The following is a 19,880-nucleotide window of genomic DNA, read 5'->3' on the forward strand; positions in this document are numbered from 1 at the left end:
CCAGCCATTCAAAGATCAGAGAAAAGAGCAGGAGGGGCAAAAGGAATAGGGAAAAGGCTCTACCGCAGGAATAAATGTGGTGTTCTAGGTCCTAAATGTTGTCCAGTGTGGTTGGAGGATGCTCAGTGACAGGGGAGTCGCGTGAAATGAGATCAGAGAGGTGGAGAGGGACCAGATCATGTTAAACTTTGTAATCGAGACTAAATTATTTAAATTTTCATTAAATCGGTGGATTTTAAGCAGGGAGCAGTGCAATCTTATGGATGTTTTAAGAGATCACCGTGATTGCTAAGTGAATAGAAAACAAGACAACGTTCAGGGATGCTCTTGCAGGAGTCCAGGAGAGGTGGCTTAATGATAGCGTTTTGAACAAGGGATTATTATAGATCCTAGAGAGTAGACAGATTCAGGATATATTTTGGGGGAAAGGACAAGACTTCAAGGATTGGCTAGATGAGAGGGGAATTGAGAGGAACGAAGGATGTCAAGTAGATTTTGGCTTGAGCATCCAGGTAAGCATGATATCATTTGCTGAGATAGGGAAGATTGGGTAAGAGAAGTATGAGGAGGAGGGCATGGAACAGGGGCAAAGATGGAATCAAGGTTTATTCTTGATTGTGTTAGGTTTGAAATGCCTACTAAACAGCTAGGTAGAAATACTAAGTAAGCTATTATTAGGTATACATATCTGGAGTTCCTGGAAGAAGAACATGCTGGATATAGAGATTTTTTTGTGATTAGAAAATAGATGATTTATAAAGTCTTGGAACTAGATAAAGGAGAAGAGGAAGTCCATGCCAACATTTAGATTTGTGGTCTGATGTGAAGGAACCAGCAAAGAGACGGAGCAAACAGTGAAGTAGAAGAAATACCAGAAAAGAGTTATGTCACAGAAGTCAAGAGAAGAGGCATTTCAAGAAGAAAAGTACAGATACCATATCAAATGTTGCTGTGCAATCAAGTAAGATAACAGTTGAAGCTTAACTGTTAAATTTGGCAACATAGAAGTCAAAGGAGAAAGAGCTGGGCAGAGCCCAATTTGAGCAGGATGGGAAAGTGAAGTAAGGAGCCGGATGCCTATGGACAACTCAAGAATTTGTGCTGTGAATAAGAGCAGAGAAAAATGGAAGCAGCACTGGAGATGCCAGAAAGTGTTCGTATGCAGGTGGGGATGATTCAGAACAGAGAGAGAAACCAGCGATGAAGGAGGGAGGGAGATAATTGTAATAATAACATCCTTGAGAAGGCAAGGGATGGAATCCAAAGCAAAAGTTCGAAGGTTTGTCAGGATAGGAGCAGAGACACTCCACCCATAGCAACAGGAGAAAGCCAGATAATATATATACAGATGCAGGAAGGCTCAAGGTCAGCTGATGGCAAAGAAGATGTTTTTATCTGATTACTTCTATTTCTTCAATATAGTATAAGGCAAGGTCATGAGCTGAGAGAGAGGATTAGGAGAGGTGGTATAGGAGGTGTGAGGGGAAGTGAGAATATTCATTTTGAAGAGCGAGAAAGCATAGATTTGTATAGTAAGATTGCTGCCAGGAAGATCTGTGTGCCCATTTGAGATTTGAGGTTATTAAATGTATGGTGAGACCACCCAGCATCATCTGTTTTTCTCCAGCAGTGTTCAACTACTGTGTGTAGAAGTGAAAGGGAGTACACTAAATGAAGACTCTTGGAATGAATTAACTTTATAGCATAATAGCCTGGAAAATTGAAATTTAATTTCATATTGATCAAAAGGTTATACTCAAAAAAGACTTTTTCCTTATTAAAATCTCACTATTCTTTAAATTTGTTTTTTCTTTTTTTTATTGAAGCTATATATTAGGAATGCTTTCACAAGTAGAGATGTGTTCATTCTGAGTCTTGATTTCAAACAGTATCAAGTTATATTAATGGAAAGATTGCTAGTTTCTTGTTATTGCTCTTAGAACTCTACCAGTTGCTCAATCACAGAATTTGTTTTTGTGTTGTCATCTATAAAAAATCAGCAGAAGTTAAATATTAGAATAAGCAGGGTGGGAATGGGTAACTATAGGATCAGGCTAAATTAAAAGTATATTTATCTAAAATATGCATTTATCTAACTAAAAATGTATTACCATGAGACAAAGTGGAAGCCATGGAGAATAGTTGAAAAGTAAGACAATAAGCAAGCTTGATTTGGGGAGGGAGACAAAGAATTTTGCAAATGTATATCTTTACCTGCCTTTAACCCGTTTTAGACCTATTTTACTTTCAACTCAGAATGTTTTGATGTGCTTTTTGGCATGGACAACATGCTGTAAGGATTGGATTATGTTTCTTAATACTCATTGTAACAACAAAAGAGAACAGATTAAAAAGAACCAATGAATTTTAAATGTGATGGTCTTAATTGCGCAAGCTTAAATTTCCCAGTCCCACTCCAAAACATACTCATGTAATATAAAACGTGTGTATTTAAAATCAAGTAAATGCACAGCCACACTGTGGAATCAAAAGGAGATTCTCAGTGAACCTTGAAAATGTGAGTCACTCCTAATAATGATGCAAGGCAGATAGGAAGATGCAGAAGTAAGCCAGGGTTGCAGTTTTAAGGAAAGACTGCCTTGTGAGGCTTGAGCTGCCATTCAGGAAGCCATCCCAGCTGCCGTGCTGGAGTTCGCCACAGCCGTAGCACTGTGAGGTTGCCATAATGGCCAGGAAAAGTAACCAGCTAAGCAGCTGCAAGGGAAACATCATAGACATAATGGTCAAGACCCAGGAAGCAAGGATAGCCACCTTATTAGAGGCCAACAAAGGCCCACATATCCACATAGCTGGATGTACACATGCTCCAAGTACTGGTGGAGCCGTATTTGAACTCAGGCCATTGGCTTCCGAGCCTACAATTGAACACTGCATTGCCTCACAATTGAATGTATGGCTTTCAAGTCAAAGGAGAAAATAAAATGGAATAAAGAAAAGTCAGTCCATGCAAGAGAAAACAGGGTGAAAATCAACAATTGGAAAGCACACCTGACAGAAAATATAAAATAAGAAGTTGAAAAATTTGAAACATGTTAATAATCACAATAAATGTTTTAAATTACCCTAAAAAACAGAATAGTGAAAAGACTAAAGTCAGTCTAACTGCTGATTATTTAAGTCTAGCTCTTCCCTAGATTCACCTGGGAAGAGTGTTGGATAAGATGGTGGGATACACATCTGGGTAAACCACCTATTTGTACTCTACAGGCCGTGTTTATCTTCTGCTTTTCATAAAATGAGTTTGTTCAAATTGAGAAATTGACATTTTACTTTATTGTCATACTAACCAAACTAATTAACAGCAGGACATGGGGTGGCATAAAAGATGTGTAGGACATTAGACTAATGTTTCCAGTGATGGCAGGAGAAAAAGTACCATTTTCTACACTGAAGTTTTGCTTTGAGATTCTGCAGATTTTTTATGTAAGCTAGTTGAACCTAAATTTTTACTTGCCACCTTTTTTTAATTTTCATTCTTTTATTGCAAGAGAGAGAGAGAAGGATTTTAAGAACCTTAAAAGCTGCTAGTCTTTCAGGGAGGTAAAACTAGTTGTCAGAAAGCAGATAAATTCATCTTTTTAATTTGCAAGTCTGGGATGCTGGTTTGCTGGGGTCGTGCCCCTTACCATCGGGAAGAAAAGAAGAACGCCTTTACCCTGATGTGTTAGCTGAGCAGTGTGACAGTAGAATGGCCAGACTTCAAGTATATACCATTTTCTGCAGTATGCCTAAACTTCAAATATATACCATTACTACTATATCATGGCCCAAATGTTGACTCTTACGTTTGTTATTTAACAAATTTGGAAGGTTTCTTATTCTTTTTCACATGACATATGTAATAGGATCTCTCTCTTCATATTAGAACTGTGTCATTTTGTTTCTGTTTGTCTCTGTGGCAAGCAAGTAGGTCTTTAAATGTATTTTCTTCAATTCTTTCATTCAACAAATATGTATTTCTTCATTGTATGGCAAGCAACATAATATATAGTAGGGAACAAAACAAAGTCCCTGCCTTCGTGGAACCCACAGACGAGAGAGGGAAACTGACATTAAGCAGATAAACCCACACACTAGTGAAAGAATCTGACATTAAAAAGATAAATCCACAAATCAATATGATTACGAATTATGATGAATGGTATCAGGAAAAAACCCAACTGGCTGCCTTAGAGAAGGATAATGAGTGTGAGGGTTGATGGTTGATGAAGGAAAATCAAGGAAAGACTAAAGGATGAGAAGGAGCCAGATTTTCAATGAACAGATTTTAAAGCAGTCCAGGCAATGGGAGCAGCATATGCAAAGACTCTAAAGCAAGAAAAAGGCAACACACATTATACAATCCTAAAGAAGGCCAGTGTGATTGGTGTATAGTAATGAAGGACGAGAGCAGTAAAAGATAAAAATGAAGTAAAGCTTTTTAGAAAAGTACTTCTGCAGAAGGGATTAGAGAGGAAGTGGAAAACCATTTAGGAGTCTATGGTAGTAAACAGGATGGTGGCTTGGATTAGGATTGTGGTAGTAAAGGTGAGACTAGTTGAATGTTAAATATATTTTGGAGGTAAAGCCAATAGGACTTAATGATGGATTAGGAGGAACGATAGAGAAGAGAGGATCAAAAATGATTCCCAGACTTCTGGCTTTAGTAACTGAGAGCATTAAGGTGGCAAAGACTGAAGGAGAAGGTTAAGATGCCTTCAGGGCCTATGTAGGCGTTAGATAAATGAGTCTGGAGCTCAGAACTGAGGCGGGCGGCTAAGGATAATCAATTCATGCATTGAAAAAGAAAGCAGATGGAATAGATGAGGTAATGCGGGGAAGGGTGCACGTAGAGAGAAGAGGGCCTGATATGAGTGAGCCCTGGGGAAACCCAACATTTAGGGATCTAGTAATGAAGGAACAGTAGCCAGAAAATGAGATTGAGGGAAAAAATATCCAAAGAGACTAAAGAAAGTCAGCAAAAACATGCTGTAATGGGAGCTAAGATAGAAGCTGGGAAAAAAGAGAAATGTCAAGAAGAAGGGATCAGATGCCACTGGTTATCTTAACCAGAAATGTGGAAAACCATATGAGAAAAACTTAAAGACTCCTAAAGACACAAAAGGAGACTTGAGAAAGATAGATATCATTTGTTATTTGATAAGACAACTCAACATCATAGATAGATGTAATGAATTTAATGAGAGAATCCAGTAGTAATACCAGCAAGGATTTGGTTGTTTTTGTTTTGTTTTGTTTTGTGATTGTTTTTTCCTGGAATAATGTAAGTTGATTTTAAAGTTCATATGGAAAAATATATATGCAAGAATATATATATATATATATATATATATGTATATTCTATATATAAATTCTATATAAATTCTATAAAAAAGAATTGGGAGAGACCACCAGATGTTAAAATATACTTGTACCATGTATAATTAAAACCATGTGGTACTGATGCACAGATAGTGCAGCGAAACAGACCAGGAAGCCCAGAAACGAACTGGCATACATAGGAAAATTTAGTATATGATAAAAAATGGCAAATTGAATCACAGGAAGGAAGGACTTTTTGGTAAGTAGTGTTGGAAATAGCCTTTTGTCAAAGGTAAAATTGGATCCATACCTCATACCATATATCAAAATAAACTCCAAATGGATTAGGGATCTAAATGTAAAAAAAATAAAAACATGCAAGTACTAGAAGAACACACAGGTGAGTTCTCTGTAACCCGATGTGAGGCAAGCTTTTCTCACGACTTAAAATTCAGATGCAATATATGAACAGCAGTACATGTATTGAACAACTTCGCGCCAGGCAGGGGGTGCAGGATGGGGAAGCACTGTGGTAGGCAGCCTTCTAAGCTGGTCTCAGTGATCCCCACCTCCTGGTATTCACCCTGTGTAATCCTCCTCTTGGGAGTCTGGTGATTTGCTTTAGCAAAATGGAAAATGGCAGAAGTGGTGGGTTATCACATGTGAGATTCGGCTCCAAAAGGCTGTGACTCTGTGGCTTCTGTGTCACGCTCACACTCTCATGAACCTGGTGGGTAGTGAACTGCCCTATGAGAGGCCTACATGGCAGAGAATTGTTGGCTGCTTGTATGTAGCAAGACAATTGATTTTTGTGAATTCATCTTTTATGCAGAACACTGCTTAGTTTTCTTTTAGGAGTAATAGTTTATCTGACAATATGCTTGATTTTCTTTGAAGCAAATATATTGTTCATAAGTATTGTTAGTTTTGTGTTTTCTGCAATCACTTACCAGTTTATTGGTTTCTTTATACTAGCTAGAAAACCCATGATGGGAGCATCCTTGTTTTGTTTCTGTTTGTAAAGTGAATGCGTCCTTACAAATGGTATTTACTGTAAGTTTTTAGTAAATAGCATTTATTACATTAAGGAAGTACCCTTCTATCCCTAATTTAGTAAGAGTTGTTACCATAAAAGAGTGTTGTGTCTTATTGAAGACTTTTTCCACATCTTACGTCAGGCTATGAAATTGATTTCTATTCCTAGTTTGCTAAGAAGTTGTTTGTTTGTTTTTTTTTTGTCTTTCTATAAAGCATTTTGAATTTTATGGAATAGGTTTTTTTTGCATCTACTGAGACTATATGGTTTTTCTCCCTTAATCTGTGCCCTATTTTTTTTTACCCAGGTACAAGATGATCTCCGAATTCACCTGGCCCAACCATGACCTCTCATCAGACAAAGAGGCTGTCAAGAAACTGATTGAACATTGTGGTTTTCAGGACGATGTAGCTTATGGGAAAACCAAAATTTTCATTAGAACACCCCGAACATTGTTTACTTTGGAAGAACTTCGTGCTCAGATGCTCGTAAGGATCGTTCTCTTTCTACAAAAGGTAATTTTATATTTTATAGATACGGATAAGGCCTTGGTTTTGTTTTTAAAATTTCATTGAATGTTTTCTTTGATTCAAAAAAGTTCACAATGGTATAGTTTTTATAATATGCTTTGTTGAAGAGAATCTTTAATTTCAACATAATCAAATTCTTCAATATTTTGCCTTACATTTTGCGCTTTAAAATTTTGTTTAAGAGGGCTTTCCTTGTGTCTAGGTCACAAAGGTACTATCCTATATTTTCTTCTATGAATTGTATAGTTTTACTTTTCACATTTAGGTCTTGAATCCATTTAAAATCTGCCTGCGTATGTGGTTTTATATAGAAGTCCAATTTCATTTTCTTCTATATGGTTAGCTCATGTTTTCTCTATAACCTTGTACTAAACAATCTGTTCTTTTCCCATTGATTTTTTTATTATGTGTTAAATATATATAGTCTGTTTCTGAGTGCTCTATTCTGTTCCATTTTTATACCTTCCTGTTGCTATACCAATGCCACACAGTTTTTATTATAGTATGTCTTAGTATGTGGTAGGATAAATCCATCTTCTCTACTTTTCTTTATTCAAGTTGATTAACCTATACATTAGACCTTTATTCTTCAATATAAATTTTAATGTATGTTTATTGTGTTCATTAAATTCAACTACACTTTTTATTAAGATTGCATTGAATTTATAGATGAATTTGAAAGGATTAACATTTTTACAATATTAAATCGTCTTAAGAGTATAGAATAAGCTTATATAAATCATTTCTTTGACCTTTAGACTTAGAGACGCCATGTGAATTCACAGTTAATTCCTAGATACTGTTTTTGTTACTGCTGTGAATTTTTTATTACATTTTCTACATGGCAGTGTTGGTACAAAGAAATAATATTGGGTTATGTTGGTTTGTCTGAATCCAGAATTAAACCTTTCTTGATTCATATTTGTTGCTTCTGTTAGTTTTTCTGGGTAAATGATTCTATCTCATGCAAATAATGAAAATTTTCTCTTCCCAGTTGCCAAGGTGTTTTTAAGTGTTGTCCTCTCATTTGTTTTGCCTAGAACTCAGAAAACTTTTGAAGTGAAATACTAAATTCTGTTGCTTCCTAAAACACTGTCCTTCTATTAATTGTGTTTTTATATTGCTTTTATTCGTTTCTGTTTTCTTTCTCAAGATTGCTGGTAAATTTACATGTTTGGATCTCTGTTTTCTGTCTGCCATAGTAAACTATTTTCATACATCTGTTCTGCAGTTATTTACCAGTGGTGTTTTCATTGTTGTTGTTTTGCAGATCTGATACTTTTTCTTCTTTATACCTATCCAAGAAATCGACTTAGGTCCAGGCTTTGGCCCTGAACCAGGGAGACCATAGCTCTCACTTTGCTTGAGACAGTTCTAGTTTATGACTGTTGTCTCTTGTAACTATTAGTAGTATCCCTTTCTTCTCAAAAGTGTTCCAGTATGGATAATAAACTGTAGAGTCACCCTGCCCTGATCTCAATTTCTGTCCGGTTGGTGGCTGATAGATTCCTCTTAAATCTAGTTTATTCACGTCTCGCACACTTGTCAGTGACCCAGACTTCAGTCTATTGCAGCTCTGCTAGCCATAGATAGGACCCACTCCTCCCCCTCCCAACCCCAGAGCCCAACACTTATATAAAAAATTATAATTCCAGGTATACACTCCTACTAGGGCTCTTCATTTCTCAGTCCTCTTTACAGCACCTCTGCTTTCTTTCTAAAGTTTCTCAGAGAAATTTTAAGAAAAGGGATGGCTTCTTCAAAAACCATCACCATGTCATGGAGAGAAAGCTGTCCAGTCTTGTCTGTGATGTAGATCTTGCATTTCTTAACTATAACGCAACAGAGAGGGAATAAGGATCTTCCTCCCAACTCTCAGACAGACTATTCTGGGATTTAATATATGTGATCTACTTAGTATGTTCTTTAGACAACTCCATATAAAATTGGTGGAAATTTCTGTCAGCCTCTGGGGATAGGCCATTGGTCACCTAACTCTCCGCGTGATGTGTGTATCCTTATAGGGATTTAATAGGAAGTTAGGAGAGGTAGCATCGGGGATGCTATTTTCAACAAGAATCATCAACAATCAATTTTTATTTCCTTTTTTTAAATTAAAAAAAATAGCTTTATTTTCTGCTCATATAATTAAAGTATGCTCATTGTAAAAACAAGTTCACACCATACAGAAAAGTATAAAGGAAATTGTGGAAAATCACCATCCAGAGGTAACACTATTAACACAGTGGTGTCTGGTATCCTTCTATGCATGTGTGCAAATATATGTACTATAAGATAAATGAGATCATAGTCCATGCGGGATATTGCCTATAATTTTTTATATGTACCTTTCTCTTTTTTCTACAATATTTTATTAGTGTTTTTCCCACATTTACCTTCTCTGCCCACATCTCCCTTTACCTCCTGAGTCAGGGTCCCCAAGACCACCTCCAGTTTCACTGATTCACTACAAGGACTCGTAGGACTCTCATGAGTCAAATGTATTACGCTGAAAGAATTCAAAGCAAAAATCAGCAAAGATAAAGGGCATGTGGGGTGAAAGCTAAAGGAAACCAGGAGCAAGCTTCCAGGAGCCTTCTCCCAGTGGAGCTGCACAGGACACACTTAATTCCTTCAGCAATGAGTTACGACACGTGCCAAGGGAAGCTCGTTAGAGATTCAGTGCCCCAAGTTTTTATTGGAGGCTGGTCCTGTAGGCACTCTCTACTTAGCATGTACCAAAATTCCAGACTCACAGAAGGAAATCAGGTAGTCGGCATAAACCACATTGTTTGTACAAGCAGTTTAAGCACATTGAACCACTCTATTTAGGGAAAGTTTTATATCAGTGTGGGGAACTGTTTACTAGCCAAGTTCCCAGATACCAGCCAAGGGCCAACCAACCTTGCATGCAGGCCTAAGGATAGCAGTCTCGGGCCTGCATTATTGACTCTTTTCTGGATATCTCCCCACAACAATCTTCCCATAATGTTAGTAGACTTTCTCGTACACATACCCTTCCATACTGGTGCCTTCGTTTCCATGCACTGGATTCCTAGGAGCAAAATTATTGATTCAAATATACATGTTTGTAATCATAATAGATATTAACAGTTCACATTTCTGCACACAATATAAGTGAACTGTTTTGCCACAGTTCTGTTTATTCTTTTAAGAACGATCAATTGTGGAGGTTCTGGTTTTAGTCAACATCCTGATTCTCCCTCTTCCAGCTTGCCATTAAATCTTTATTAAGACACAGAAAAGGTATAAAAATACACTAAAAGCAAGGTTCTCAAATGTTAAAACCTATTATGCTGTACCATAATAAACACAGTATGTTATTGGCCTAGAGATTGGCTGTGGAATAAAATAGTGAGTCCTGAAATAGATTCAAGCATTTATGGGGATTTAATAGTAGGCGAAGGTAGAATTTCAATTTGGCTGGGGGAGAGGGGGGAATTTTTTATTAAACAGAATTAGAACAACTGGTTATTTACCTGGAACAAAACAGTGTTTTGTGTACAAAAATAAATCCCAGACCTATAAATTTTTTGAAGAAATCCAAAAGTTTTAAAGAAAAAAGTAAGACATATTTCATTATAGTAAGTGAAAAATTTCACCTTGAAGAGTATATCATGAAGTGAGTCAAATAACAAATGATAGCCCAGGAAAAAATAATGGCAATACATGAAATTAATGCATATTATATACAACTAGCTCCCACAGATTCAGAAGGAAAAGACAAACAACCCAATAGAAAAATGGGTCAAAAATATGGAAAACAAATAACAGACAAGGCAATCCAAAAAATCAATAAATACACGCTCACTAGTAGTCACAGATATGAAAGTGTTGGCTTAAAAAGGTGGCACCATTCAGATTTTCTATCGTCATTATCACCTGGTTTCCAGAAAAATTGTACCAATTTATGCTCCCATCAACTAATGCATGAGAGAGCTTATCTCACTGAAGCACTGGATATTTTTATTCTTCTAAGCACCCTTTCTGAATGACCTAAAGCCTGAATGTTTTGCCTGAACATTGAAAAATTGAAAAAAGATATAAAAAGCTGCAGTTGTAGTCTACACATCTTTGCATCATTAAATTAAAAGAAACGAATTGGTGTAGCTAAGGGCATTCTTCTCTTCCTTCCATCATACACAATCGCTTCATTTATCCACATACCTTCTACATTTGAGATTGTGTGTGTGTTTCTTATGTCACATTTGAGTGAGATGTCAAATGAGGTGGTATTTCTAGACAACACTGAAGAAAATACTTAGTTTTCAGAATTATAGCTTTAAGCAAGTTGGTGCTGAGACATCAGTCAAGTCAGTTCAGACAGCCCCAAACCATAGGCCTGAGTTGAGGTATATAATGATTGTTATTAAGTGTGTTGTGAAGAAAATCTGTTCCAGGTGATTTTGTTGCTTTAGCTTTTTTTCCTCATCAACCTGGACCTTTCTGGTTTTGGACTTTTTATTATTCATCTTCTGTGTGTCATATTCATTAATTCCTAGAAAATAGGACACTTTTTTGTTGTGTGGTTGGGGAAATCCTAAAAGAAGACTATAGCTTTAACCTTTGACTAGTTGTTAACAGCTAACTGATTTTTAATGAAAATATTGTTCCAATTGAGTCAGAAAGAATCATGATTCTCTAATATTCTATACCCATTTAATTTAAAAATTTTTGTTGTCTTAGAAAAGGAATGGGGTATGGAACACCTCTTTCATTTTTTTGGTACATGTATAGTTTTAAAATTATGTTCCCATTCTAAGAAATCATAGGTCAAGATAAAAATTGGTTTATAAATTGATATTAAAGATAGATTCTCAAAGGCAGATGGAGAAGTATTGTTGAAGTTTATCTTTTTTATTGCTATTAACAACAAATTTGGAATACATTGATGGATTTGAAGAGGGGCTTTTTTGACCCACCAGTAAGACAAATAGTTGCTTTTGTGAATTGCATCTTCATTTGGGGGGAATTAGTTCTTTCTCAAAGATATTTGTAATTGATTATAGACAGATAACTTAATCGTCATATATATTTGTCACCATGTCATATACTTGGATCATTTCAGATTACACAGCTTTGATCCAAGTTCTAGGAATGGAATCATCCTTTACAATGTGCCATGGTGTAGTTAAGAGGTCAAGGCTCTTTCTATGTCACATACTGAAGATACTAAACATAGACATTCGTTCTCAAAATAATGTCTTAAGGGTCTAATCATTTTCCTCCAAGCAATTTGTGGGTACCCTGAGGTCACAGTAAGAGCTCATGAATTCCAGAACAACTAAGAGCTGCCAGCCCCTTGGAAATTAAATCATGCTAGCCCTTGACCTGCTCCACACCATGCCATGAGTTTTCCAGTTTCTATTTCAGTCCTAAATGTGGCTCGCAGCTTGAAACGCCCATGACACAATGAGACATGGAGTCCACATTCAAGCCTGAATTTAAAGTCAGTTGACAGTCTTCTATTGTAGTTCTGTGAAACTATAGACATGTTCATAGAGGAAACAATAGAAGCCTTGCGCTATAAGTGTTCAGATCTATTTGCCTCCTAGGTCATTTGGCTTCCAGAATTTTAATTGTGCGTGTCTGGAGGCTTCCCGATTAGACGATGGTGGTGGTTTGTTAGGTCATAGCAAAATTGGTGCAATCTCAAAAGCAGTATAGGGAAGAACAAAGGAATGAGTAGAGAAGAAAGTGTGGAAAAGATGTGAAAGAGAAGAAGATGTCATGTAAAGCTGAGAAAGGAAGAAAAGGCCTCAAGCTAATAAAATAAAAATGCACAAAGTGTGGGCTAAAGTTATATGTTTCTAATTTTACGTGGAGTTCAAGATAAAATTGTAGGTTAGTTAGTGATCTTTTGTCTTTTAGTTCAGAAAAATAGTTGGCATTCTACTAGCAGACTGATATTGTGAGACTATTATACAAAAATAGGGCTACCTGATTTTATCAGTCAGCAGTGTTTTAAGCTAACCAAGTATAATATTTGGTAAAGGAAATAACAGAAGCATGTAAGACCCAGTGTTCTCTTGAGATGGCTCATGGGAAAATGTCAATCTGTTCATGTGCCAGGATTGAAGTACTTCCCCTGGGATACTGCCCTCAAACTGGCAGTCATGTTATGGGGAGGGGGGTCTCACTGTTGCAAAGACTCCTGGTGAAATTTCTTGGAGTTGGTGATATTGGACATCCCTGAAATGTTCCTGAATTTAATGGGAATGCTTCTGGGTTCCTTCTTATGCATGATACTGATTGAGATAGATACATTTGAACATGTTAAGGAGATACCCATCTATTCTAGTTATATTAATAGTATTTTTAAAATCAAGAATAGATGTCGAAGTAAGTTGAATTACTTCTTAGGTAGCGAAATGCTCATGTAATTTTTTTCTCTTTCGACCTATCAACACAGAATTCTAATCAATTCAGTATCAATATTATGTTTGCCTCAGCAAGATAACATAGACACTTTTCCTTCTTTTTCCATATTATGGAACAATCTCAATAGCATTGGAGTTCATCTGTTCAGGATGAATTTCCCTATGTAGACATCTTAAGAGAGGGGGAGCATGTTGGACCATAATTCTTCAACAACTATCCCTAGGTCTTTATAATAATTGTTCTGTTTTTATTTTGTATCTTTTGTAGGATCAGTTTTGGTCATTTATATTTTTGTAGAAAATTATCCAAGTTCTCAAATTTAATTAAATAGAATTTAACAAAGTAATCTCATATGTTTCTTTTCATTTTCTTTGTATCGTTAGTCCTTTCCTCTTATCATTTCTTATTTTGTATATTGAATTTGTGCTCACTCTTTTTTCTTTATCAGCTTTAATGATACATTTTACCATTTTTTCTCAAAGAACCAAGTCTCTGATACGTTTATTCTACCATATTCTTATTTCTGATTTATTAATTTTGCTTTTTTATCTTCATCAATTTCTTCTTTTTTTGGAATATAAAGAACAGAAACAAGCAGGAGATTCTCCAACTTCCAGAGTTGGGTGCTTCATGCATTTTTTTAAATTCACTTTTATTAATAATGGACTATGAAATTTTTTCTGAGAACTACTTTTGCTATATCTATAGGACCTGATACATTATCATTTAATTATTTTTTATGCTTAGATTTCCTCCTTGCCAAAATGTTGTTTAAACTTTTTAAAAATAATTTCCACGTGATGTATATTTTGTTCATGTTTTGTTTTATTTTTAAATTTTGTTATTAATTTTTACTTTTATTTCATTATAATCACAGAACATTAAATGTACTATCTCTAGTTTCTGGAATTTATTAAATTTTGAAAGCCCAGTGTAAGTCATTTTTTAAGTATACATTGAAAAAATGTGTATTTTCTTATTTTGATATTTTTATTATGAAAAATTGTGAATATTCACAAAAGTAGAAAGAATACTATAATGAATCCCAATGTTGCCATCTCCTGGCTTCAACAATTATCAACATTTTGCCATTCTTTATCTCTTTCTCACTTCATGCTTTTACATGTTCGTTTTGTTCAATTTGTTCTGTTTGGTGTTTTTAATAGGAAATTCCACATGTATTCTCATTTCACCCTTACATACCAGTATAATTTCTACAGCTAAAGACTTTAGTATTCCACTGTCATACCATATGAAATTAACAATAATGCCTTAACATTATCTCATATGTAGTTTGTGTTCATTATTCCCATTTGATAGAAATGTCCACAGATGGGTGGGGATGGAGCTCCTATCGCCTGTGGAGCTGAGGCACCTTTGATAGTGGAACATGCTCGTCTTTACCTGTTAGTTATGATTTTCAATGACATATCACTTCATCCTTAAAAATTGTATGTTTTAAAGGCAGCTTACGTATCACAAAGGCTGCCCTGGTTGATTTGTCCTAATTAATAAGTTAATATTATTTGTATGTTCTTGTATTTATTTGTTAAATTTCTATTTTATGTTCTTATTTTGGGGTTATGTTATAGCCCCAATCACAAGAAGGATTAAAAGTGACTCATTAAGGCATAATCAGTTAATAAAAATAGGAAATTCTAAAACTGAGGATAATATCATAACTATTAATTATAAGTAGTCTCAAAGGTTAATATAGACCTGAGTATGATAATTTTGTAAACCAGCCAAAGAAAAAGTGTGAATGGAATCATTATCTGAAAATTGGATTTTATTGGTTTAGTTATTCATTTGCTTCTATTCCCTAATGTGTTGTTTATTGTGAAACTTTGTCAAGTAGAAGCATGAAGCCATGAGGGCTTTCATATCATTTTCAAACAAAGCTCACTGACTTCTTTGTGAAACCAATCAAGTGTTCTATTTCTCAGACTAAAAGCAAAATAATCTCATATAAAATCGATTACTTTTGCCCTTAAAGTAGAACAAACAAATAAAACACTACTAATAGTAGCTAATCTTTACTGAGTAACAGCTACTATTCTGGGCACTTTACATAGATTAACTAAATCTTTACAAGAACCCAATGAATGAGTATCTGTTACTATTTTCATTTAATAGAAGAGAGAGCTAAAACAACAAAGTAGCTGAGTCCCTTGCCGGAGGCCACACAGATACCAGAACTGGGATTTGCACCTAGTAGTCTAGCCTTCTGGACACACTTTTAACTACTATCCACAGTGGCATCCTTCAGAATGTACTCCTTATAGGAAAAACAGGTATGACTCACATTATTGAAGAAATGTTTATAAAACCAGCCACAAAGGTGAGGATGGCATCATGCTCAGAGAAAAGGAAGAATGAGGTTTGGCAAAATTCCTTTATTACATGACCTTGGTAGACATCTAATGATGTCCGAGTCATTTACTATTGAGTATATGAACTAAGTTATATTTTTACTAAATTGAAAGGAAACACTATGTTGAAAGTATGAATCAGCTCTTGACATATGTACAGAAATTAAAAGTGATCGATGGCTATTTTTTGTTGAAGATACATGCACCAGGAGAAGAGATTTTTATTTGTTTTAGTTAAAAAAAAAAAAAAAAAAGGACTTTTGAGCCACGAGAAGGTTGGGAAAAGTGTGTTTGGATGGCTACCAACATAGCATAAGCTGAATGACAGGAAGAGAGTTTATGGCATTGCTGTGTGATAAGGAAGGTTGCTCCCAATGCCAGTCCACTCATTGCTTTATTCACGGGGAATGCTTATGGTTGAAAATACGCTGTTTGACCTTGACTAAGTGTTGAAATAAATAAAGAAAAATGTGCCTTTGATCAAATGATGGTCATTGACTATATGTCTTTTCAGTATGCCATGAGAAGAAACAAGTAGCAAGTGCCCTTTTCAACACTGGACTACATGGCTGTGCAGGAGAAGGGTGTTCGTGGACATTTTTATACGAGTAATAAACACGGATTTGTTCATTCATTACTGAATAGGGGCATAAAAATGGACAAGACAAGTTTTCACCAAGAAGCTAACAACTCCATCAGGATGGAGATGTGTTAGCTCTCAAGCCAGTGAGGTAGAGTAATTGTGATACTCTTGGATGGGAGCAGAGAAAAGCCATCTATTCTGAGCTGGGGAAGGAAAGCTTTCTGGAAGAAAAGGTACCAAAAAGTCTGAGAACTACTCTGTTAGATTCAGGTTTTACTTGAAAATACGTTTACAAGGAGGATAGATCTTAATTAGTATTTCATAAATCATTTATACAGGTTGAGTTCATTAGGGCTGGATCATTGATGCCATAGTGATGCCATAGATCATTAATGAGTAAAATAAACTTCCTATGAGAAATATAGGGAACAACGTTTGCAACAAAAATATTCAAACAAATGTCATTTTCCATAATAAAAGTAGAATAATCCTAGTCCTTGGAATTACTAGAACACCCCTTTCAATGTTACAGGAAAGTTCTTTGCCCTTCTTAGAAAACAGCGATATGGTTAATCAAGAAACAGGCATACATGACAGCAGTGTAACTTATGATGACAGAATTAAATTTAGATTTAACTTGCATTTTATAACAAGTATATAAATATTTACTAACCTTTCCCTTATTTATCTAACAACATGTAAAGAGCTAGCTTTGGACTTGTCTTAAAGCAACTAGGTCAACAAGCTCCCATTCTGTCATGGTGGCTCATTATTAACTGCTAGTCAAGGCTGTCAGCCTCTGATTTGATTATACTTTTTTTTTTTTGTCATGGCTCATAGTACTCTGCTTCCATGCTATACTATATAAAGTCTTCTACAGCCTGATTTTTTTACTCAGCATATTTTTAAATGTTCATAAATATAGCTCTAGTTTAGTTACTTTTACTTCCTTATGTTCTTTCATTGTTAAAAAATAATTATTTATTTTCCTGGTAATAATTACTTAGCTTTTCAATTTTTTTTGTCATTCTATGTAATGCTATAATGAACATTTTCATACATGTTTCCTTGTCTACAGGTGAATGAGTCTCTGTGGGGCAGCTATTCTCAAATTTTGAGGACCTCAAAGAGCTCACTTTTGAAAAATCTAAAATATTCAAAAATATACAGCACATATTCCATTAGCTGTCAGAGTAATTGTCATCGATGTGGTATCTGGAAAATTCCACTGTAGATTCATGAGAGGATGAGAATTACAAAGGCAAATAACCCGGTATTATTATAAAATTAGTTTTTATCTTGAGGGTCCCCTGAAAGAGTCTCGACAATGCCCAGGGTTCCCCAGGCCACACCTTGAGACCTGTTGCTCTAGGGAATATTCCGCAGATTGCAAATGCTAGGTTGTAGAGTCTGCACATTTTTAAGTTTACTCAAGATTGCCCAGTTACTTTCCAAAATAATTATACCCACTTAACACTTATCTTGAAATGTATGAGTTTTTATTGTTCCACATCCTTATCAACAATTTGAATTGTCAAAATTTTAAACTTTGCCTAATTTTATATGGTGCTTGAGTAAATCCTTTACTTTGTGAGCTTAGCTATGCATAGAGATTTCTGTTACATTTCTTCAGCAGCAAGGCTATCGGGTTATCTATTCGGCCACATTCTTACCACATTCAGTAGAAGTCTCATTGAAAGATTTAAGAGAGAGAAGTTTTCAATTTTTAAATCTATGTCAAGGAGAGATGAGAAATCAACAAGATTGGAGGCAACATGGCCAATTAAGAGCCTCTTGCTATAATCTGGGAAAATCTAATGGAGGCTTAAATCAAAGCAGTGGTAGTCGAGATGGGGAGAAACTTGAGAAATATTTAGGTGGTAAAATTAGCAGACCCTGATAGTTGTTTGGATGGGAGACTGATGAAAGGCAGGAATCAACGATTCCTAGGTTTCCAGCTTAGGTTCCTATCTAGCTGGTGTCACTAACATATAGAGATGGAGGGTACAGAGCAGGACCGTGCTTGGAGAAAATTAATAGTTCGAGACATAGTGTGTTCAAGGTGCCTATGAGACTTCAAATCAAGATGACCAACAAGCAGTTGGATATATAAGCCAGGGAAGCAAAGGAAGTAGCAAATTTCAAGTAAGAAGGAATGATCAACAGTATCAAACATAAAAACGTCCAACAAAGTAAGGACTGAAAAGTGCCCACTTCATCTGGCAGTTAGGACATCATTGATTTATTGATAACCAGCATGTTAAAGAGAATCAAGATGAAAGCAGAGTACAGGAGAAGAAAACCAAACTAGGTGCCGGAATGCTCCAGAGAGAAAGTACACTGAATATTTATTGGTAAAGCATGGTAAAGAAAATAGGTGTGGGAAAGGGTGTATTTTTAATGAGGATACCGAGGAGTGTCTATCATCTACAAGGCATTTCATAATGATTATTGAACATTGAAGCCTTACCCCTACATATGTAACCAAGCAGTGCTATTATAATAATATTAATAACATTACTAAGTCATTGACTTTACTATTGTGAAGAAATTTTGTTGATTTATGACATAACCCAATAACTGATGCAATTTAGTATTTACATATCGACACATGCAAAGCCCTTTTACAGTAAAAATGCTTCAGCAAAAATTTAACATTGGAACAACAGAACATCCTTTCTCCTCTCTTTTATCCACCCCCGCCCCTCTCTCTCCCTTTCTCTCTCTCTCTCCCCTCCCCTTTTCTTTCTCCCACTCAAATGATGAATAAAAGAGATAAAAGTATATTTGGAAAATAACAGCAACAAATCAAAAACAATGTTTCCTATTTATCTCTTCTCATATATTGTCAATGGGAAACTACTGCCACCCCTTCCCCAGCCCACTCCCCTGTAAATTGGAAGCAGATGATCCCTCCTGAAAGAGCAGCAAATCCGTTGCCTGGGTGATATCTCATTACTAAGGCAACCATTTGGTGCATCAGTGTGAATCCCAATTTTAAAATGTAATTATACCAAGTAATGTACATATGTTTGAGAAGTGCTTAAAAGAAATCTGTTCCCCTTTGGAAGGAAAACATTTTCTATGGTAGATGAAAGAAAGAGGGAAATGGTGCTTTTATTCTTTGCTAGCTTAAATGCACCTTTCAACTGAGCTTCCCTACTATGCTTAGTAAAGAGCTGGCATTGGTTTCTCCCTCACCGCTTTCTTTTTTTAAACTTGAGATGTTCCCGTTCCAAGACACTTCTCTCTTGAGACCTGTCACTCATAACCCAGCAGCTGTTATCTCCATGACAACATTTTCTGGCCCCTGTAGGTGGTGGTAGGGCGGGGGGGAAAGGAAGCAAAAAAAAACCCATGGCTACATTTTCATTGCACATATCATTTTTAATTACTGGAAGCTCAAGAGATTACTCTTTGTAAGGAATTAATTAGTGAGGGGGAAATGATTCAGTGAATAGATGTTTGCATTAAATTAGAAACTTCTGAACAATTCAGTGAGGATTGCTACCCCAGAGTTAAAGATCTTACAATAGGTGTACAACCAAAAGCTTGTCTGGAGGAAGACTGCATCGCACAGGTAGCTGAAGATGCGCACAGCTAAGTCAAACAAAATACCATTGAATCACTGCTGA

At 35.8% G+C, this 19,880-nt stretch overlaps 1 protein-coding gene across 2 annotated transcripts in view; it reads left to right on the forward strand.

Annotated features, from left to right (window-relative positions):
• Nucleotides 1–19,880, forward strand: part of MYO1D (myosin ID) — a 216,891-nt gene that overhangs the window by 44,719 nt on the left and 152,292 nt on the right. For both annotated transcript variants that reach the window (XM_025041584.1, XM_025041585.1), the window contains exon 16: nt 6,666–6,873. In XM_025041584.1, the coding sequence (XP_024897352.1) occupies nt 6,666–6,873 (208 nt within the window). The remainder of the gene's footprint in view (nt 1–6,665; nt 6,874–19,880) is intronic.

Source organism: Pteropus alecto, unplaced genomic scaffold, assembly GCF_000325575.1.
Source record: "Pteropus alecto unplaced genomic scaffold, ASM32557v1 scaffold98, whole genome shotgun sequence".
In the NCBI taxonomy this organism is placed as follows: Eukaryota; Metazoa; Chordata; class Mammalia; order Chiroptera; family Pteropodidae; genus Pteropus; species Pteropus alecto.